The following is a 22911-nucleotide window of genomic DNA, read 5'->3' as shown; positions in this document are numbered from 1 at the left end:
GGAGTTTCTCAACTTTTCCTGTACTGGAAACAATTAGACTGATGTATCTGATCTTAATGTTTTTTTTCTTAGCTGTACTACACATACAGATCATAATATCATCATTTTTTTTCCGCTTCAGTGTCTCTTTAACTTATGGTTGTTGGAAGGATACAAAAAATAAATGCAAATCGTGACCTACTCATGAAAATAGTACATATGAGATAATTCAACAGCACCTATCAGGTATTTCTTCTTTAATCGAGTTCTCACAACGAGTCCTCTCTCACTAAGTGTCTGGGACTTAACAGAAGAAGGACATTGTGGTTATGTTGTTTTACCCCATTCCCTGTGTGCTGTAACTGCTCTGTTTATGAATTTCCAGTCAGAATATACAGAATGGCCGCTGTGGTCAGGAAGCTGTTTGGAGAAGCTAAACACGTAACACAAACACTGGGACTCTTTTACAGGATTGCGAAGGCGCCATGTCACTCTTATGCGAGATTCCTGGGATTTCTCAGCAGAGGTTTAGTCATTCTATGTTGCCCGTCAAGTGAAGCCATATTTAAAGCTTATCTATCTCTAGGCCCAGATCTAAAATATGATCTAATAGCTTAATAATCAATGTACTCTAATGTGAAACTGTGCTGGAGGCGGAAGAAATCTGTTTAAAAGTGAAGGTACATGTTGACTTACCTTCACGAAGTCAACTCATCAATTATTTCAAAATAATTTATTCAAGCACACTGGACAATGCGTTTCACGGCTCTGGGCCGCTTTGTTGGGTACTGTGTTGACCTGATGAAGCGGCCCAGAGCCATGAAATGCGTTGTACGATGTTCTTGACTAAATTCTTTTTGAAATAATTGATGAGTTGTCTTCATGTAGGTAAGCCAACATGTACCTTCATTTTCAAACGGATTTTGATTCATATATGGGAGTGCCTCGTAGTCACTCCTGTTCGGAGGGGGGTGTCAGACTTTTATGATTTTATCATAACGTTTCAATTTTTTTGAGCAGGGACCACCTGTTACTCTCAAGGCGAGTGGGGACAGTACTTACTCACCAATAGGACTAGTGTTGGCCTAACCATGCAAAAAAAACCCCCAAAAACATTATTTTGGCATTTTTTTTATTTTTCTACCCCCATTTCTACCCTTGTATTAAAACTCTGAAGGGTCTGCATGCATGGGTCCGATGATCGGAGTAGTCCTGAAAGCAAATTCCCGAAGAATCTACTGTTAGTGCAAATAAATCTAGTATCACATACAGCACACAGTTTATTTTATGTGTTTAGTGTGCTGAAGCACTGGAAACTTTCTGTGTCCTTGAGGTCAGGACTATCAGAATGCGCTCGGTACACTGTATCTGCAAATAACAAGATTCAAGGCTGGTTCTTTCTGAAGGGCAACCCGATTAAAAGAATTCAATATATACAGTGTGACAAGAATAGTGACACTTTCTAAAGGTAACTTTGGCTGTGTCCTTGGAGTAAGCTACAGATGAAACATTATTACAGTATGTGCAAGTATTAGGCAAAGGATACTCTGTCCAAAGTTTGGCCTCAATTCTGGTAGCTATGTGAGGTAAATATTTTTTTGTAGGTAAAATACCTCATGAGGTATTTTCCTCTTTCTAGCAATTCTGAAAGACTTTTCTCCATTTCCAAACATGAGGTAAAACATGAGGTAAATGCATAAAGTTGAGGTAAAACATTAGGTTTTTCAGCGGTAAGCATACACTGCATAAATAATAGTAGTTTTTAATTGCCTTCCATAAGTTAGGATAGTCTTTGGAAGATTTATTTTTTTGAGGGGGGAAGGTGTTTTTGATTATGTAGCAACCTATGTAAAGTATATTTATAGGCATCCCTTATAAAAAAAAAATCCAATAAATATTTGGAGTTTTATTTCTACTATTCTTTTCTATTACACGGCCTGAATAGGAACTCCACTAAAAACTGCAAAATGCATACAAATTGAGTTTACATCCAGGTACAGGCAGCTCTTAAACCAGGGGTCTCAAACTCAATTTACCTGGGGGGCCGCAGGAGGCAAAGTCAGGATGAGGCTGGGCCGCATAAGGAATTTCACAATCGCAGCGCATCGCTGCCTCTGCCCGCCCCTCTCACTCTTCCTTCACAGAGAGGGGCGGGGAGAGGCGGCGATCCGTGCGGCGATTGACGTCAGGAGGGGCAGAGCTAAAGCTGAAAGCTCTGCCCCTTCCAGGAAATGCTGGCAGATTGCCCCCCGGGCAATTTGGGGGCTCTGCAGCCTTCGTTTAGCGGCAGGGATGCGGCGGATTACTTGGGAGCACTGAAGCGAACTATAAGGAAGCTTTTGCCAGCGAGGGCCACAAAATATTGTATCAAGGGCCGCAAATGGCCCGCGAGTTTGAGACCCCTGTCTTTAACTGGTCGGTAAATTATGTGCTAACATTTCCCCTAATTTCCATGAGAATAGCGATTTTTGGTAAATTACCTCATGAATTACCTGCTAAATGACATGCTAAATGTCATTACCTCATGAGGTAAATTCCCTCACATGAGGTCATTTGCTTGATAACCTTACCAGAATTGAGGCCTTTTTTTGTGTGTCAGATTTTTACAGCACAAATTCAGAAAAAATAGTCTGGGTCCTTCCCTAGTACTTACGCCAACATGCTGGAAAAACTATTGCAGTGTCTCCCTAATAGGAAATAATACGTAGGAAATCTGAGTGTGCCATTAGGAATGGTCAATGAGATGCAAATAATTCCGAGATATGCAAATGTATGCAGCTTGAAAATGGACCAATTGTATCCCACAAGGTGAAATGCGAATGGGCTACAATGTTCTCCTCAGAAATTTTTTCCAGCCGGGTGGCATGAAAAAGTAGTCGGGTGGGGCGAGAGGACAGAATGCAGGGCTGGTGCTTCTCTGCTTACAGCGGAGGAGGTGAGTAGATGGCAGCTGGGTGCTCACCAAAACTAGCCGAGTGCAGCACCCGGCTAAAAGAGCCTGGGGAGAACACTGGTCTATTTTCTAGCTGCATACATTTAAAAAAAAATGGCATAATCCTGCATCAACTTGGAATGATTTGCATTGACCATCCTTATTTGCTATGATGAGATGAGCAATTCAAAAGTGAAGAATGAAAAAATGCATCTATTTATCCTGTTTAGTTGTGCCAGATTACAAATAAAGGCGATCTCTGTATGGTTAAAGGTATGTTAAAGTGGAGCTGAACTCTTGTACAGGACAGAAGGAAAGCAGAGAAATGCACCCTGTGTGTATTTAGAGAGTTTAGCCTGTCAAATCCCCTCATCTGTCACTAATCATAAGTGTAATTTGATCTCTTTAGCTGTGTCAACTTGGCTGCCTCTGCAGAGCAGCCGATTTGTAAACACAGGATGTTAACCCTATGCCTGCTTCCATGAAAGCAGGAAGTAGATACACTGCAGATCTATTGCAGGATTTGTATTGGCTGTAACAAATAAATGTTTATGCTGTTGCTTATCTTTTAGAGCAGAGAGGAAGTTCCGAGTCTAGGTCCGCTGTAAAGAGGCCCTGTAGTGACATATAGTAGAATGCAGTACATTATTCAGGATAACCACTTTTACAGTAATTTTCCTGGTTTCAGCATCAGAAACCCTTCCTATATCTATATTGCTGTGTATTGAATGTAATCCCGCCCTCACAGTGATGTCACAGCCTAAGGCGGAATCCCACTTTGAAAGAGAATAATCTGTTGTCCATGCTGGTGCATCCTTTACTCCCTTTTTAATTAAATTTCCTTGTTATAGAGTCCGGGAAAATGAAAATAACTGAACACAATAGGAATGAGGTGCTAGGGATTTGTCTGAAGCGCTGCGCTCCATTGTGCATTGTTCCTAATACGCTTTCAGATGCACAGACGCAAGCCTATACACTTATTCATAGGAAACTCATGAAGGTCCAGCTCTATGGATTAATGCATTGGCAAGTGCTTCTGGGAAAAAGGTCCACTGGGAAGGTGAGGTCTTTCTGGGCATGAAGTAAACTTTTGTAGATATCTGAATTTTGTGTATGCTCAACGCGAGAGCCGCCCCCATGTCACATGACTCTGTCTTCTGGTGTAAACTGCAGTGACTAAATGTAGCTCAGCTTTCCCTGAGAACCCAATACAGCAGCTCCTCTCCAGGACAAAAATGATAGGGTGCCAACCGCCCCTCTTCCTAGATAAGCTTTACAAAAGCAGAAAATATTACATTTTCCTGATAACAGTGGCAATCAGTTGACCCTTGCTGTACCTTGTTGTTCCTCTGCATAAGCAGAGTCATTTTCTGTAAAGGGAGGCGCAACTGAAAGAGGTACTCAGAGCCCTATTTCATTGTGAATGTAGCACTGTACTAACCTTTGGGAAGCGGCCATTAAGATGTGAAATGCGTAATCCTTTTTGTGCAATATTTTAAATAAAAGCCTGCAAATTTACCAGAGGAGTGGCAAGAAGGAAAGCCAATACTTAGGCCCCGTTTACACTTAATCAGTTGCTCTCAGTTATAACTGAAAGGACAACTGATTTTCAAGTAACGCCCATGTTTTCCTATGGCACAGTTCACACTTAACACGTTTTAACTGAAATCTTTTTCACAATGCACTGCTATGAAGAAGAAAAAACAACACGTACCAACTGGGCCTTATGGTCACATAACTGCCACTGTTATGTGGAAAGTTATGCTATTTACCTACTCTTTTAATAAATATTTTATTCCAAGGCTAAAGGGAGAATGTGCCATGCATGCCAGGCAGATGGAAATCTAGAAAAATCTAGGTTTGAAATCTAAGCATCAGCCAGGTCAGTGTGAGGTTTAAACTGGTTCATTAAGCTCCCAAACAGAAGAATACAATGAGCCTTTGAACTTTTCAGCACTATTTTGTCATCATAAGTTTCTGCAAAGCCACAAAGACATTTTATGACCTTTAATTAGTTTTAAGGAGAGCTGTCGCTGAGGTCTGACCACGGATAAAACACGGTTTTTTTTTGTTAAAAAGAATAGCTATTAGAGGTGCTTTCACTCTATCCCCTATGCTATTCAGGCATTTTGTATTGACCTGAAGAAGCGGCCCATGACCCATGAAACGCGTTGACAGGTTTTTTTTTTTAAATATTTTTTTCCAGTTGAATTTGTGTCTATATATTCTGGAGAGATAAGCGATTACCTTTCTTTATTACTTACGATTTTTAAAATAAACACTAAAATAGAATACACAGAGGACGCCTCCACCCTACCCAATACCATCATGTCACATGTCACTTCAGGTACCTTCTAACAAAAGGGAACTCCAAACATTTGCAACGGTGCTTCTTATGTTTTTACTGGTAGCTAAAATATTAATAGGTGAACTGTTCCGTGTAGGGCCACCTTTATATATAAAACTCAACTTGTTCATCGGTGGCCTCTACTGTTTAACTGGTCACCATGACAGCCCTGGACAAGGCTGCACTGACTGAAGCAGGCCATACTTCCAACTGGCTCAGCACCTTATCATCAATACACACTGACCGTCGCACGGCATGCCGGCCATTATTAACAAATATATGGGAGCGAGTGTTAAGTACATAAATCTGTCATCATCATGGAGGGTAAAGGGTCATCATCCAACGTCCCACAATAAATGCCCTGTGCATAATCAGCGAGGCTGGGAGTTCAGAACAAAGTAGGCCTTTTACACATACTTCAGCCCTTAGATGGATGTTTGTGAGGAACTTAATGTCTTTAGCAGGCCTTGCTGAAAGCAGAGTCTAGTTTTTCAGAGCTCTCGGGACTAAGTCTGGAGTCTTCTTTTCCAAACATTATGCCAGAAAAATGCTTTCAGCCCCCATTTCAACTCTGAAATGACTCTCTGCAAAGCCTTGTGCACATATGCAAAATCCACATCTCCGAAACAAAGCTTTTATTCAAGGCGACATTTTATATAAAAAGCTCCTTTTTTTCCTGGATTCAAGAAATGTTACCTTTAAAAAGGAAAACTTTGCATTTCAGAGAAAGGACAACATTTTTTTTACATGGCAAAATATAATTCAAAAAAGTGAAAAGTTTCTTTTTAAAAGATATGAAAAAGCATTAATAGCCTCTTAAAGAGCAAGCGACACCCATGCCAACCTAGAAATAAAAAATACATATATAAGTAGATAAATACTACGTCTACTTACATAACAGATGTATTGTGCTATCCACGTAATTATTCCTGTGAATTTTATAAAGGAAAAGCAGAAAATCCTATCCTAGGCAGTGGCCATCTTGCCAAGCTAATGCTGACATCATATCCTCTCTGACTCTTGTTTTCCCCCCTCCCTTCTCTTGCTCATTGTGTATTCATTAGCTGCCCTCCTCCCAGAGTCTTCAGACACTCCCACTGAGGTGTATACTAGGAACTGCACTGTCTTTTTTTTTTTTTATTACACATCCAATCACTGAGTCACCTCAGCCTTGCTTCTAAACACAAGTAATCAGAGGGTGTTTCTGATAAGCAGCTAGCCAGGGAAATAAATGGAAGAGAAGAAATATAGTATAGATAAAAGAACTTGCAGCATTCAACTCTTTGGCACTGTTTCGCACTAGGACCAGTGCTCCTAAAGTATGTGAGAACTACAAACCTTAAAAGCAGAAAAAGTTTTGCAAGTTTTGAATGCAGGATTAGCATCTTTATCACTTAATACACTCAGACCAGTTGCTGTTGAAATTTGATTTTTATGGTGACAATACCGCTTTAAAGGTGAAATTAACTCTCAGTAGGGTCAAAAAGTTAGATACTTACCAAGGTATAGTTAAGTCCAGATGCTTCCCACGTCCTCCTCGATTCCACCCTTGCCATATTGTACTAAGGCTTGTCAGGTATGTTCTCTTGGCCGTACTCGTACAGGCGCAGTACGGCCATGCTCGTTCACAAAGGGGAGCGCAGCTGCAAAAGGGTCCCGGCGCGGTGGTGGAGTGGAGGAGAAAATGGTATTCTTGTAGACTAGGTAGAGGCTTCCATCTACATAGGTAAGAATGTAACTTTTGTTCCTCTGAAGACTACTAGTTTACTTGAAAGGCCAACTCCTGGGAGGGAGGTCAGGCAATTAAGTAGCGGCATGCTTTGGTAGGGAGGTGAGGGTTAGGTGTTTAGGTAGGGGTATGCTTTGGGAGGGAGGTCAGGCATTTAGGTAAAGGTAAGCTTTGGGAAGAACGTCAGGGTTAGGCGTTTAGGTAGGGGTATGCTATGGTAGAGAGGTCAGGGTTAGGCGTTTAAGAAGGGGTATAATTTGGGAGGAAGGAGAGGGTTAGGCGTTTAGATAGGGGTTTGCTCTGCGGAGGGTTAGAATTTGACCTATAAATACAGGTTTACTTTGGAAAGGGGGTTAGTGTTACATGTCAGGCAAGTCGATAGTAGAACATAAGTAATAGAACATTACCGATATTCTAACTTTTGCCATCACTCAGCACCCATTCAGTGTTCTCTGTAAAATGCAGTAGTGTTTATTAAAGAGAGTAATATACACCTATATCCAGCCACTTGCCATTCCCTGAAAGTGTCTAAATCGCATGAAGATGGTAAAAGAATCCGAATCCCAAAGGCACCACAAGCCCAGTGGTCTTTGGCTGTGGAACATATGACCCCAGGTAACACGGCAAAACCTAAGAGGTGACAGACCGTGCACCAAACCTTTGATCCCCCCAAAAATGCAAGAACTGGAAGACCGTCACAGATAAGACAACAAGAAAACATCTGGCTGTGCTTTGATCTCTTGCTTACCAGGAGGAGAAGGAAGAAACATGCTGCCCAGTTGCAGCACATGGCATCAATGAAGTCAGGGAATAGCTTGCAGCAAGGGCAGAGCTAGGCCTACAACTATAATTAAATAAAGAGGGCCTGTCTTCTAGGTCAAGTGATAACATCCGCACAGACAGCGTGGCACCATCCAAGCATTCAAAGGGGCACCCGCACAAACCCCGGAACCAGCATATAATACAAATGATCTCATGAGAGCCTCCACCTGTATCCTCTGTGTTGGATGCTTGTATCTTCACACTCTGGAAACAGAACATCAGCTAAATCCAACGGAAAATCCAGATCACAGACTGGACTGGTTTAAAGAGGAGTTTTAATCATTTATTATTGCTAATAGTTTACAGAGCACCGTGAACCGCAGTAAATTATAGCACTGAATGCTTTAAATAGGGGGGGGGGGAGATATCATGGACCATTTTACTGGCAGATGAAACCTAAGGTTGATAAATATTAGGTCAAGCATTCAGGCCATCCTAACTCCACAGAACCCTCGTACGTTAAGTGGATATTGTACTCCCAAAAATAAAAATTTCAGTAACTACTCTTAGTTACATAAAAGAACATTTGAAAGCATTCCCTGTGGGTAAAAAAAAAACTTTATTTTGACTGCAGTACAGCAGGTTTGCTTATCCCTGGCTCATCGGCAAATGTAATCATTGCATGTAATCAGCTGAAGCTTCCTGTGTCTTTTCACTCTGCCCTCCTCCTTTTCTGCTAAAGTGACTCACCTGTTGCCAGGGCGATCTGTCTATTCGGCACAAGGAGGCGGGGCAGAGTGAAGACACATCCAGAGAGCTTCAGTCAGCAATGAGTACATTTGCCAATAAGCAAGCTTCTACTGCTCTCTGCAGTGAAAATAAACAATTTTGCGCACTAATGCTTTCAAAAGTTCTTTTACGCAACTAGGGGTAGTTACTGAAATTTAAATTTTTGAGTAGTATCCCACTAGTGGCATAAAGGAAGCATAAAGTAAGCAATAATCAAGGCCAAGCGGCAGCTATTAAAGCAAATAACTTTCTGTAATGCATCACAAGCGATATGATGATTATAATGGCCAATGAGTGTTATTACCCTGGATAATTTATTTCAAGACAGGTAGTGCAAAGAATCATAATGCAACGGTGGATCAGTAGACAAGTGCTAATTTCATAGTGAAAGTGAAAACCAATTGTTGGCACAAGAATAAGCACTTCTAAAAAGCAGAGTTAAGGCTGCCATCCACTGGTCAATTGCCACCAGATTGACCAACAGATAGATCCCTCTGTGATCGAATCTGATCAGAAGGGGATCTAATGGCTGCCCATACACTGCACACAGGTTTCAAATAGATTTCAGCATGAAATCAATTCACAACCTGTGGAACTGCTGCTGCCTCTGCCTGCCTCGCACCCCTGCTTTCCTCCGGCCAGCAGCAATACATCACCTGTCTGGCCAGCACGAGTACTGCAGTCTCTCACTTCTTCCAGCGTCCTCCTCTATCTTCGCTTCACTTCCTGTCCTGTCACAAGCAGAAAGTTGAAACAGTAGAGTGCCCTCTACTGTTTGAAATTTCCCTTCTCACAGGACGGGACAGGAAGTGAAGAGAAGACGAAGAAGACACCAGAAGTGAGAGACTGCGGGGACCCAGGGACTCGAACCGGCAGACAGGTGATGTATTGCTGCATCTGTCGTTGCCGTATCGAAAGCCACTAATGACACTCTCCCGACCCGCCGGCGATCTAGTTACATTTTTCGCCTAGACAGATTTACTGAATTGATGGATTTCAGGTGGAAATCAATCGGTCAACATTTACGTTATGGATTTCACAGCAGTCCTTTATGCTTGGTACACACTCAGGGCTCAAAACGCAACATGACTGCAGAACGCCAGGAAGTGGTGTCACATGCGCTTCTTCAGGGAAGCAGAAAAGCGTTTAGCATCAGCAAAATGAGCCGCTGCCATCCGCCCCGCAGAACCCCGTGTGAAATAGCACTCAGTTGCTATTGGGCCCACTGCACTACAAATACTGCCCTGCTTTCCCAATTGATCTCAATTTTTCATTCTCCCTTCTGAGAGCTGAACTTTGTTCCATTTTCCCCATCCGTAGAAGTGTATTGTTGCTGGTGAGGAGAGAGAGAGAGATTCCTTCCTGCAAACTTGTAATTTTCAGTTCTTGTAGTGTAATTGGCATTCCAAATCTTGTGGTAAGCCACAAAGCTGTTCTAGGCGGCTACTGGTTACATAGTACATGTTTTGTTCCCTCAGCTCGCTGCCTTGTTCATCAAAGAGCCTTGTGTGAAAATCTGTGAGCCATTATCACAACACAACATTACAGGGAATCTTACGCTCTGCTATTCTCACTACGAACAAATAAGTCTGATCAGTGAATGAGCCATAGTGCCTATGAATACGTCCTGTATACCAAGCAATCGTCAGGCTGTGCTCTGTAGTCTTCCATGCTGAAAAGGCTCAACTGATCTGACTGGACATTTAGGAGCACCGTAGAGGCTCATGTCAATTGCGGCTATGAGGGGAAATTTAGCCAAAGCTGCCCACTTTACAAACCGCATACACAAATAGCGGATGTTGGCGATATTAGTGGATTTGGACTAGGGAAAGGGAGGGTGCAGCAGTTAGGGTTAGGCATGGTGGGGGGGTTGGTCAGGGTTAGGCGTGCATGCAGAATCGGGTTCACGTTAGGCATGGGTGGTGGGCAGGATTAGGCCGGACATACATCATACAACAGCACCACGATTGACACGCGATCGACATTACAATCGGCACCACGAAGAACAAACATGGCGGTTCTGTATTTCGTCCGTGATTGGATCGTAATGCTAATAATCATAGTGATGTTGACCGGAAACACCAAAAACCATTAAATTTTTGGCCCAGGTGTTTTTGTCAGAAAACGAGCAATCGTTTCCGGGTTTTTGCGACATGGGTACAGGTGCACGATTAAAAGAATGAGGTTTCGCAATTTGCGACGATTACGACAGTCACAGCGGATCTGAAGACACCCGAAGGCAAGTATGAGTGCCATTTTGTGCAGTAAGGAGTGCCTGTGAGAAAAGCATGAGGAAATCCCAGGCAGATGAACAAAATTCCTGGAAACAGATTTTTAAGCTAGACCTTCAAGCATTCCCCAGAGTGTTCCTCCAACCAGATATCGGCAGCCCTTCTCCTGCTGAAGGTGTAGAAACAAAAGGGAACGTTTGATGCTGAGACTCACGCAGGCTGCTCAAGCTCCGAACAAAGCCAAGAGCCGAATGTAAAGCATACAACGACGTGTTCAGTTTCACTCTTCTCCCTGTCAGGAAATCAACCACATCTCAGATGCAGCAAACCATCACAAATCTGCCTGTGGTGCTACCAAAGAAAACAGCAGTGTGGAGCCAAGTCTGACAGACGGCTTCAAGCAGACACTTCCAGAGCTTGTGGTCTCCAACAATGCTCCCTGAAGGACTATAAAGAGGCTACGAGAAGACAGTGCCATTCAGAATGCTGCCACAAATATGTCATATATAACAAAGCACTTTATGGATGGGAAATAGAACTATCATAGAAGAGGAGTAAAAGCAGTCGTGAAACGCGCAAAACAAGAGTTCAGGTGCCTGTCTACCTCCAATCCTGGAATCAGCACAGCCTGAGAAAGAGGACCGGATCTTCTGACTGCCACAGGGTGGAATGTACCCTTCCGGTAGTGTTAGTTAGGCCCTGTACACGCGCTCAATCAATTTTTGCTTAGAGGTGTGAGGGATGTCACGCAGCGTATGTGGGTAGAACAATGTTCTTGCCTGTTGCTCGGCCTAAAGGATCCACCAGGATGAAACGCTGGCCGAGCAGTCGAGAGGGGCTGCCATACACACACTGGATTCTTAGCAAGGGTGGTTGTTATAGACTGCCTCAGCCAGGTTTCATCTGGCGTGTGTACAGCGCTTTTTAACTACAGATTAACGAGAGATCGGTATGTGTGTGTGTGTGTGTGTGTGTTTCACGGTTGGGCATTGGGGTTGTCAGGTGCAGTACACATACCTGATTGTTGGATGAGGCGGTCGTTAAGGCCGACTCAGCCGACTTAAACTGGGCATGTGTACAAGGCTTTAGGGCCTGTTTCCACCCACTTCGAATACGCAGTGTTCCCCTGCATGCAAGCCGGACGGAGAACCGCTGCCTATTCAGACACCAGCATGCCATTCAAATCAAATGCCGGTGCGTTTCTGGGTGGCAGCTTTTTGTAGCATGCATCTGACTCCCTATAGCCCCGCCATAGCAATTCGGCTGCGGCTCCACAGCAGCAGGTGTCCTGGTTGCGATTTGAACACGGATGTGGCACCCGGTGGAAATAAGCCCCTACTCCATAAAGGCAAACATTTTTTGTCAACAGACCTTGCCATGATAAATATTTAATGGGGCTTGAGTAATAAAACCCAATGGACCGGTTCCCTGGCATCTATCGAAAACAGGTGCATGGAAATTTGGATGCCCATTAATCTAGATAGTAAAATATCTGTATTTAATACCGACATTTTACTAAGTGTAAACCTAAGCCCATTCTTACACAGAACCCTTCCAGCACAAACGTCCTACCTGACGCCTAACCCTAAACACCCGCCCGCACAAACACCCTAACTGACGCATAACAAGAACCCCCAACCTGAAAAAAAAAAAAACTTCCTACACGATGCCGCAGGTGCCCAAATTACCCCTCAATGCCATTATTTCAATAGGCGCCTATGACGGCGCCCAAACTTCCGGTGCTAGCAGGTGCCCAAATTGCCTGCTTCAGGTTCCTTGGATTCTTGCCCTGGTTAGTACCGGCATCAATGCTCACACAAGGAACCAGCATCCTTGCTCTATCCTGCAGCTGGCACACTAGTCATTCACAGCATGAAAACTTACCTAAATTAGAACAGATCTTTAATTTAACGGCAGTGTGTTTGCAGAGTGGGGATGTGGCACTGGCCGGTATCAATTAGAGAGGCGCTTGTTTAACATCAGCTTAAATCCCACTAATGAAATCAGATGGCCTGACCCCTCGCATCCTCGTGGACTTCAAAAGCCAGGACAGAACACTGGAGAGCTGACGTGACTGATCCAGCATAGATCAATCGCCGGCATCAAACACGGAGACTGAACACATCACTGCAGAGCAGGACTGAGGCATGATCACCTCACTTCAAATACAGCTCGACGGGGATGGACGAGGAAGCTCATCATCACATGTGGACAAGGCATGTACAGGAAGGGGTCATGGAAGGAGAACCTCCTCCGAAGGTGGACAGACAAATTGGTACACAGACCAGAAATAAGAAAGAAAGACTAATGGCTGACCAGTCTGATCAAAAGATGGGCTGCTGCATCTATCACTGACTGAGTATCTACTTAAAGTAAGCCAAAGGCAAAAAGAATTAAAAAAAAGTTCCTCCAGAGGCTTCCTGTGTGAATCAGGGCATCTCTGTGACTGATCTGGGCCCCGGAGCACCTGACTTGGGCACCGCTAAAGACTATAATGTGAATTATGGCTATAGCGGCCCCATTGGCTTTCTTCCGAAATCACGGTAATTTGGGTGCCAGCAATAGCTGGAACCCGAATTACGTGTCCCTCCAAGGGAAAATAGAATTTAACCCTTCCCAGGATTTCAGCAGGAGCAGGGTGAGTCGTCTTTCAGCTCACCCTGTGCCCAACTGAACCTATGACGACATTACACGTATGCCATCCCGTGTCCTTCACAAGACCACTGCAGTTGCCCTCCTTTAAAATCGAGACCATGGTCCTCTTCATGAATGAGCACAGCTGTGCTGCACCCATGTGAGTAAGGCCACATCTGTGCAATACTCATGCAGGCGCAGTATGGCCGCACTCATGCATGAAGAGGAGCTCTGGTTGGCTATGTTCTGGAAGTGCACGTGCAGTGATGGTGGAGCCCAGGAGGATGTAGGAAGCCTAGAGGATCCAGAGGCTTCCCTCTTTCTAGGTAAGTTTCTGGGGGTTGGTTTTTTTTCGCCTCAGGTACACTATAAACCATGGCTAAACAGAGCCATCAGGACCAAAACAGTACAAAATAGTTTTAATACTGAAAAAGCTATTTAACTATGTCAATCTACACCTTTTTGGTTTCGAACAACATATGTACCTTAGCCTCTTTAGCATGGGAGCATTTTCGTATTCCGTGACTAACGATCATATTTCAGGGGGACCCATGTAACTGTCCAAGCAACAACTCCCCCTGTAGTTCTCACCACTCAAATCAAATCAAATATAGCTTTATTGGCATGACTAAGATTTCATACAGGCATTGCCAAAGCAAGGGAAAATAGGGGACATGAAAGTACAATGTGTAAGCAGTCATGTTCTGTCTACTCTAGAGGAGGCTGCAAGATTTTTGTATCTTCTGTTTAAAAAAAGCTTTTCAGCACTCTATAATTAGGTGAAAAAGTTCTGGAAAAATTATTCTGAGTATTTTCTTGCTTGCTAGTGGCTTAAAGAGAGCCTGAGGTGGGCTAAAAAAAAAAATTAGGCTACCTGATCCACGGGGCTGAGCAGATCAGGTAGCCGCAAAAACCGCTGCTCCTGTGCGTCGCAATGGCCCACTTTCACTTGCTGCACTGAGAGACTGTGTGTCTAATAACATGCAGGGAGATGGGGGAGCGGCAGGAGGTGTGGCCAGAGGGAGAGAGCTGCCCAATTGCAGTTCAGGAAACCCTGCATTTCTGAAACAGGGAATTCCTGTCCCCAAATCTTGTCGCTAAACTCGGGGGGCTATACCATGGGGGGGGGGCGCAGAGAGCAGCGGTTGGTGGACACAGAGCCATGTCATTAGGCAGAGAACATGCCTCTGTGTCCCATCTGCCCCCTGGAGATCCACCTCGGGTTCTCTTTAAAGGGAATTTTATTGATAAGATGTGAAAATATCACTTAGGAGAAAACGCGAATGGAATAAGGGCCATTGTGTTGCTGCCATGGCTTCCAGTATCTACTCTTTCAGAAAAGTTTATAAAGACGGAGTTACCTTTTAATTCCATTTTGAAAAATGTATAAAACAGCTGGATATTTCCCCAACAGGTCCATGTTCTGTCTACTCTAGAGGAGGCTGGAGGCAGATCAGCCAGGCCCAACAGAGACTCCACATCTGCACACACTGTACTGGTGGGTTTATCCCCATCACTGACATTTATTTGTACAAAAGGCAGTACACACACAGCCTGCTTAGCCCAGATATCTCCATGAAGGACATTTTTGGAAGCCAGAAATGTGAATGTTTATTCAGAGCCATGCATCTAGTTCTAATCCTCCCAGCTTATCCTATATCCAGAGTGTGCTCGTACACACGGCATCTGGAAGAAGCGTGGTTCTGCTGGGTGGGTGGAGGATGGAAGTTCTGATTTCATGACTCTACGAAAACATCTGAAACTATTAACTACATTCTCAGCACTACAAGGGGTTGTTATGGACAGAGAAGAGCTGGAATTGTATGCTGGACTCTAATTACCTTCTTGAGGCATGCTATTTGGTGGTGTTAGTATGACAACGGGTTTCTAAAGGTGGCCACTGACGATACAATTTGATGAACGATCTCATTTATGAACAACTAGTGGACCTAAGCCTATTACAATAACGTGCTCTAGGCCACCTTCACAACCACCCCACCCAAAACGGCACCGCCGCCTGCCTCCGCGCATGTGCGCTCACCACATGCACGCTCACCCCCGTCCTCCTCCTCCTCTAAAGTCCACCCGGGTCCCGCGCGGCGCGGTATGCAAAAGCACGGACACAGGGACAGCAGGACGACGCAGCGACATAAGATTATTGTATAGGATTCTTTGTATAAATGATCGGAAATGATCATTTGGGACCAGTAGCGGAAAAAAAAATCTAACCAATTCCGATCAGATTAATATAATCGATTTGATTCTTGGATCGATTCCAATTGGTCCTGAACAATCATTTCCAAAATGTTCATACGAAGGATCGTTAATGGCCGCCTTTAAAGGATATGCGAACTGGGGGGATGGAAGTTTTAGGATTTAATTACCCAGGGCTTATTACAGCACTTTCAGAGTCCTCATTGTAGTTCTGCTACTCTCCAGGGTGTGGCTGTCCCCTCGAAAAAGTCGCGGGCTACTGTGTGTCCGTGCACCTCTCTCTAGCGCACTCCCGTGGCTGGGAATGTTTTGCTCAGTTCACAAAGAGTTAAACTGTGCAAGTGCAGAACATGAACAAGAGAGAAACACAGACGTGCATGCGCAGTAGCCTGCAACCACAGCTGTGGTCGGGGATCTTTCAGAGAGGTCAGCGCACCCTGGAGCAAGGCAAATAAAAATGCTACGCATCTGGGATCCGGCAGGTTGGAGTGGTGTTCTTGGCTGAAATCGGTCATTCATATGCATTTGATATCATCCATTTGGTAGGCATGCTGGGCCAATAATTTTACGACTCTTCGTTTGTTGGCCACCTCCAATTTAAATCTTGCGTATGTACGTAGCTTAAAGGACACCTGAAGTGAGGCTTCCATATTTATTTCCTTTTAAATAATACTAGTTGTCTGGCAGCCCTGCTGATCTCAGTCCTGCATTAGTATCTGAACCACACACCTAAAACATGCATGTGCCTAATCTAGTCAGACTTCAGTCAGAAACATCTGATCTGCATGCTTGTTCAGGGTCTATAGCTAAAAGTACTAGAGAAAAATAATCAACAGGACATACACAACACCTGATATAGTTTCAAAGGAAATAATGGGGCAGCCTCCATATCCCTCTTAGTACAAGTGTGCATTAAGGAAGGGAGAGCCCTCCGAAGCTGATTAGCGGGCCAAGCTGTGACTTGGCTGAGCTGGAGGTTGGACAAGGCAGAGACATAATGCATGGAGCCACTCACCTATAACGATGAGGGTGTAGTTCACATTAACGCTCCCAAAGCCATTGGTGGCTTTGCAGATGTAGCTTCCAGCATCCTCGCTTTCAACATCCTTGATTTTCAGCCCTTGCCCATAAGTCCTGAACCGTGTCCAGCCGGTGTGGATGGACCGCCCATCCTTTATCCACATGGTCAGCGGAGGAGGATCTCCCTCCACCGGACACAGAAGCTTTATGGTTCGTCCTAATCTCACGGTTTGCCGGTGAGTCACTTTATCCGAAATGCGTGGAGGACCTACAAAACAGAAAACATCAAGACGGCATTAATTTGGAGGTCATTTACTCTTAAAATAGATCAGCTGATTTTTGTTATAGTTTTGTAATTACATTCGCTCTGTAGAGGTAACGTGCCAAGAGTAGGCAGTCATCGCTAACCCCGCCCCACAAGTGTAACAAGATATTTCCCACATTATTTCCTACAGTGCAACGAGGCTCACAGACAGGAAACTGTCAGGACTTAGGTCCTGACATCACACTGTGGGAGGGGTTTCACCACAATATCAGCCATACAGACAATAGATGGACTATTCGAAAAAAAATGTAAAGCTTTCTCATGGGAAAGGGAGTATCAGCTACTGATTGAGGTGAAGTTCAATCATTGGTTACAGTTCTTCTTTAAAAGGCATTTTGAAAATATCACTTAGAAGAAAACTCAGGAAGGACAAAAAATTGCATTCGGGCCATTGGCCCTTATTCTATTCCCCTTTTCTCCTAGGTGATATCTGCACACAATTAATAAATTGCCTTTAAAGGTGCATACACATGTCCAACTTAATGCATAACCAACCACACAACAAGGTGTTTACCTGACAAGTACGTACACACACACCAACCAACTTAACATCCAACTCACTTAAATACTATGCGTGCAAGCTATATGATCATCTTCACAACATGTCCACATTCAAAAAACAATAAGGTTGTTCAAATGACTTGTACACACACTCCAACCTGCCTGATAGTTGGATTTATTGATCCACCGGTTGGATCTGGCAAACCACCTGTTATCAGTTGGTCATCTGGTTGTTAGTCAGCTGTACACACACCCAACTTATCTGCCAACAGACAAGTTTGGAAGATAGTTGGACAGATTGCTGGTAGGTGTGTATGAGCCTTAAAGCGGATCCGAGATGAAAAACGAACTATAACAAAAATTTGTCTATATATCTTATATCTGAAGTTTACATGGTTTACACAGCAAATCTAGCTTCAAACAGCTTCAACAGTATATGACTACTTTTTCCTGTGATACGAGAGCAGCCATGTTCATTACACGGGCAAGCTTGCCTGCATCTCCACCCCTCAAGCCTGTGAAAACTTTACTCCCCTCCTCTCCTCCCTCCTCCTCTAAAATCTCTGGATGGTAACCTCCTCCTCATCCTGCCCATATTGAGCTACCATGAGCCCTTGCTACTAAGGCTCAAAGTGCAAAGGCACTCTGGAGAAGCTGTGGGCGAGGCTTGTTTAGTTTATAGGGAATTAAGAGTATTAAAACTAACAAAAAAAGTATTTGGCTTGAGGAATGCCCTATAAATTATATGAACGGAACACAACTATTCAATGAGTAAAACTTTATCTCGGATCCACTTTAAGCCACCAGCAAGCAAGAAAATAGAGTAATTTTGACACTACTTTTTAACACAAGATAACAAAAAAAACTCCTAGGAGAAAACTTGGGAGAAAAAGTTAATTGAATAAGGGTGATTGTGATTTTCTATTATTACGGACTGGAGTAACTGTTATACACATACTAGAGTTGACCACCTCAGCCAAGAACGGTCTAGTGAGTGTACAAGGCTTACGTGCCTGGCTCACCTGATCGATAACATTTACAGATATGGATTAGCAGGGGTTGGGGTCTCACACGGTTTTTAAAATAATGAAATTGCAATAATTGTTTGTAGGAATGTAAGGTATGTATTCTTTTAATTGACATCCGCCCGCGCTGAGCCAGCAAAGTGCACGAGGCCGATTCTGGACATGTCGTGCATTTCACAGCAAGATGCGCCTACGCTGCAGTTTGCAGAAACTTGATCCGCCTTATTTCTGTGTGTTTGCTGAATCGCTGCCCTTTGGCTGCCCACTGTCTTTCACACCCAGGACCCACTGGCACCAGTTCCCTACCAAGTCCATAGAGGAGCACTTTGTGACATGGCAAAAAAGACAGTGACGGTATTTAGCTTAAAGCGGAGGTGTCATAAACCTGGGATACTGAAAGAAAGCAGACAACTACAAATACACCACAAGAAGCTACCTTCAGTGAACACTGCATGTCAAAAATGATCAGCAGTTGCAGGAATACAGCTTAATAAATCAAATAAATATGAGCATTACGTTAAAAGAGAACTTAAAGAGAAACCGTAACCAAGATTTGAACTTCATCCCAATCAGTAGCCGATACCCCCTTTCCCATGAGAAATCTATTCCTTGTTTTAAATGGATCATAAGGGGGGTTTGTTCTGCAAATATTGTGGTGAAATCCCTCCCGCAGTGTGATGTCAGGACCATAGTCCTGACAGTTTCCTGTCCGTGAACCTCATTGCATTGGGGGAAATAACAGCTGTTTACAGCTGTTTCCAACTGCCAAAAAAACCAAGCAGCATCTCCTTCCACTGACATCACCTTCCAGCAGTAAAATGTCACCATGAGATAAACGTCAGAACGTAAACCAGGGAGAGGAAAGATTTTACAATCGGCAAACACTTACTAAATTATTTATACATTATTATTGTAAAAATGAAGCACTTTTTTATTACATTATTTTCACTGGAGTTCCTCTTTAAAGTGGAAACACAGGCAGAGGCTTTGGAAGACTTCTGAATCATGGCTACGACTGTGTTCTTGGGGGGGGGGGGGGTATGGGGGGTCCAGATTATGTCAGATCAGCTAAGCATTTAACCCTGAAACACTGGAGGTAGTCTTTTTGTCAGAAAATTTGTCCACAACACACCAAAGTCTAATTCCAGATTCATATAATTTGATATTCTCGTGCAGGCTTAATACGTGAAATTACTGTAACTGTACCTGATCAGTAGCCCCTTGACAAGCCATTTTTTTAGGAGCACAAACTTTGAGGGCCCATTCATACTAGGGTGATTAGTGTCCGTTTACCGCTAAGTGCCAAAGCGCTAGCTATTTTTTAAGCGCTAGTGCAATAGCAACTATATAGCAGTGATCTCACTGCTGCGATTGCCGCCAATCACGGGCGTTTCACAATTAGCGGCAATCACAAACGCGTTACATGCAGCATTTTTCTGAGATTTGGGAATGTTTGCGATTAACATGCTATAGAAGCACTAAACGCAATCGCTCATCAAACCGTGCGGTAAAATCACCCGCGCAAACGCGTTTTGCCTTTTTCAAGTGTGAATGAGCTCTTAGAGCTACAGGTTGCAACCTTCTCACCTTACAACCTAGTTGCCCAAACAGTATAATGATTCAGACCCAAAAAGTACAGTGGCCCCACCCACAGCGTCTGCTGTTAACTCCTTCACCTGACCTACTTCAGATTAAAACACCAGATTTTTTTTTAAACCAGAATTATAGTCAGAATGAATGCGCTCTTCCAGGAGCCACAACATCATAAACACCTTTTTTTTAAGAAAAAAAAAAGAGCTTGAAAAGGTTAATAGACTTAGATTTATTTTATTCTGGTGGCTAACCAGTCACTGTGTCGAAAAGAAGCGTGTTGCACTAAGCTCTCCAGGCTGCCGGGACATGGTACTTTGACCTACAAGAGCAGACGATAAAACTTATTTTCTTAAAGCAAAAATAGGAAGGAGCTTCAGTGCGCGAGCCACACTGATTGTAAGCAGCACGCTGCAATTTTCCTCATTTCACAGATTTCTAATAGAACTGATACTACGCAATTATACAGGATGGCTGCTTCTATATGTGTGAATGGATCTTATGTGTTTTCACTTTAAAAGAAGCTTATAAAAAAAGACCCCTAGAGAACTCATAAAGTAATATACAACCAATGACACAAGCAAACAGGCTGCTTATAGTAATAAGTACTAAAGAGATAAGCAGATTACTAGATACCCAGCCCAGGTTATCGTTAAGTCAACGTAATTACCCTTAAAAATGTGTGTTTTAATGCAGCGGCTTATCACAGTATTATACATTTAATACATCAGCTGCTTAAGTGCAACTCAAACTCCTTCCCGTAAGGATAGACGCCCGTATCCCCGCGCCTCTGGTATGTTTAGTGACATACCCGCATGTACACACGGCTCTCACACGCTCTCAGATGTCCGAAGGACTTCCGCACTGAAGTGTGCACCTCCACACAAGGAGCTACGGCTGCGCTCAGTACAGATATTTAAAGCATACCTTCAGCTTTCCCACACATGTGACATTGTACTGAGGGCACTGAAATCAACAACTCAACCAATATCAGTCCTCATCTGTATTACTCCACCCTGTGTGTGTTTATAGAGAACAGCCTGTCCAATTCTGCCTTCTCAGCAAGTAAAGAGCCAGTGTAATTTGAGTTGTCAGCCGACTCTGCTGAATTTGAAGCTAATATGTAAACACAGGAGGTTAACCGGTTCTGTGCTCCCAGCAAACCAGGAAGTAAATACAATGCAGGATATCTGTGCCAGTTCTGTAAGTTGTAATGAAAAAATGTTTTTCTGTAAAGGTTATTTTAAGTTTCTTATCTTTTAGAGCAGAGAGGAAGTTCTGAGTTCAGGTCCACTTTAAAGTTAACAAATAACAATTTTAAAGAGAATCTGATTTAAAGAAAAAATAAATAAATAAAAAAAACCTTTGGGGGATACTTACCTCGGGAAGGGGAAGCCTCTGGATCCTAACCAGGCTTCCTCCGTCCTCCTCCGATAAGAGTGCCGGGATCCCTCAAGTGCGGCGAGGTAAATATTTACCTACTGCGATCCTGCGCAGACACACTAGCGGCTCTTCGTTCAGATAAAGCGGAAATAACCAAACCCGATCGTATCCACTGTACTGCGCAGAAGTGAATTCTATGCGCCTGCGCAGTAGAGCAGATATAGGATCGGGTTGGGCCATTTCCGCCTAGCCCAAACTAAGAGCCACTAGTGCGCCTACGCAGGATCGCAGAGAGGTAAATAAATCACCGCTTGTCGAGGGAAGTTTCTGGGGAGCCAGCGCTGGATTCCGACAAGCTTCAGAGGTCGGGGAAGCCTCACTGGGAGCAGAGGCTTCCCCCTCCCAAGGTAAGTCTCCCCCAGAGGGGTTTATTTAGTTACAGTCTCTCTTTAATGGCCCATACTCACGGGCTACCATTGTCGCCGCAACATGCGGCGCGCGCGTGTTGCAGCGACAGGTCGCCCGTGAGTATGCGGCGTTGCACGCCCGCGCACCCCGAACTGTCGCCCGTCGCTGATGTCGGCAGGCGATTGGCGCGGTCAATCGCCTGGCAATAGTCGCTGCCGCAACTCTGCCGCAACTGTCGCTAGTCCGCGTGAGTACGCGGACTAGCGACAGCAACATAATTGCAAATAGACGGCGCTTCCGGCGGGGGGAGGGACAACAGCGAAAGCTTCCGCCGCATCAGTTGCCAGGTCCCTCCGGCGTGTGTATGCGGAGGGTCCTGGCGACGAGCTGTCGCCGGCATGTCGCGCACACGCTCCCGTGTGCTAGCGACATGCCAAAAAGTTGCCCGTGAGTATGGGCCATAAGTGTCTGTTGCATCTTACAGCATAACACAGAAAGGAGCAATAATTAATGACCTGACGACCCAAGTATGGATTTTTGCTTACGCACATATTTTACTGTAGCACAACAGAAATAATATACTCCTTCCTCACACAAAAGTGGCAATGTGCTGGCCTCTGTGAGGGGTAAGCAACTGCAGTGTCAATTCTCTGAAGAAAAAAAACTTGTTGGATTGTCCACCTGTTTCACCAAACAGCTGGGTGGTTTCGATGTATATTTCCTCTGTGATTTTAAATGGGCCCCATGCAAAAAATCTCTATCTCTGCCAACGCAAACACAAACTCCCTCAGCTCATAGGAGCATTGTTTGATACATAGTTACATAGTTACATAGTTACTTTGGTTGAAAAAAGACATACGTCCATCGAGTTCAACCAGTACAAAGTACAACTCCAGCCTGCTCCCTCACATATCCCTGTTGATCATAAAATCCCTGGATTAACATCATTGGCATTACCTAGTAATTGTAGCCATGGATGTCATTCAACGCAAGGAAAGCATCTAAGCCCCCTTTAAATGCAGGTATAGAGTTTGCCATAACG

The 22911-nt window shown here is 44.0% G+C and overlaps 1 protein-coding gene across 1 annotated transcript in view; it reads right to left on the bottom strand.

Moving 5' to 3' along the window:
- FGFRL1 (fibroblast growth factor receptor like 1) overlaps positions 1–22911 on the bottom strand; it is a 240721-nt gene that overhangs the window by 79156 nt on the left and 138654 nt on the right. Inside the window, exon 3 of the mRNA XM_068275508.1 lies at positions 16633–16905. Coding sequence (XP_068131609.1) covers positions 16633–16905 — 273 coding nt within the window. The remainder of the gene's footprint in view (positions 1–16632; positions 16906–22911) is intronic.

Source organism: Hyperolius riggenbachi, chromosome 1, assembly GCF_040937935.1.
Source record: "Hyperolius riggenbachi isolate aHypRig1 chromosome 1, aHypRig1.pri, whole genome shotgun sequence".
Classification (NCBI taxonomy): Eukaryota; Metazoa; Chordata; class Amphibia; order Anura; family Hyperoliidae; genus Hyperolius; species Hyperolius riggenbachi.
Note: the sequence above shows the minus strand (reverse complement) of the source record. Positions and strands in the feature narration are given on the sequence as shown.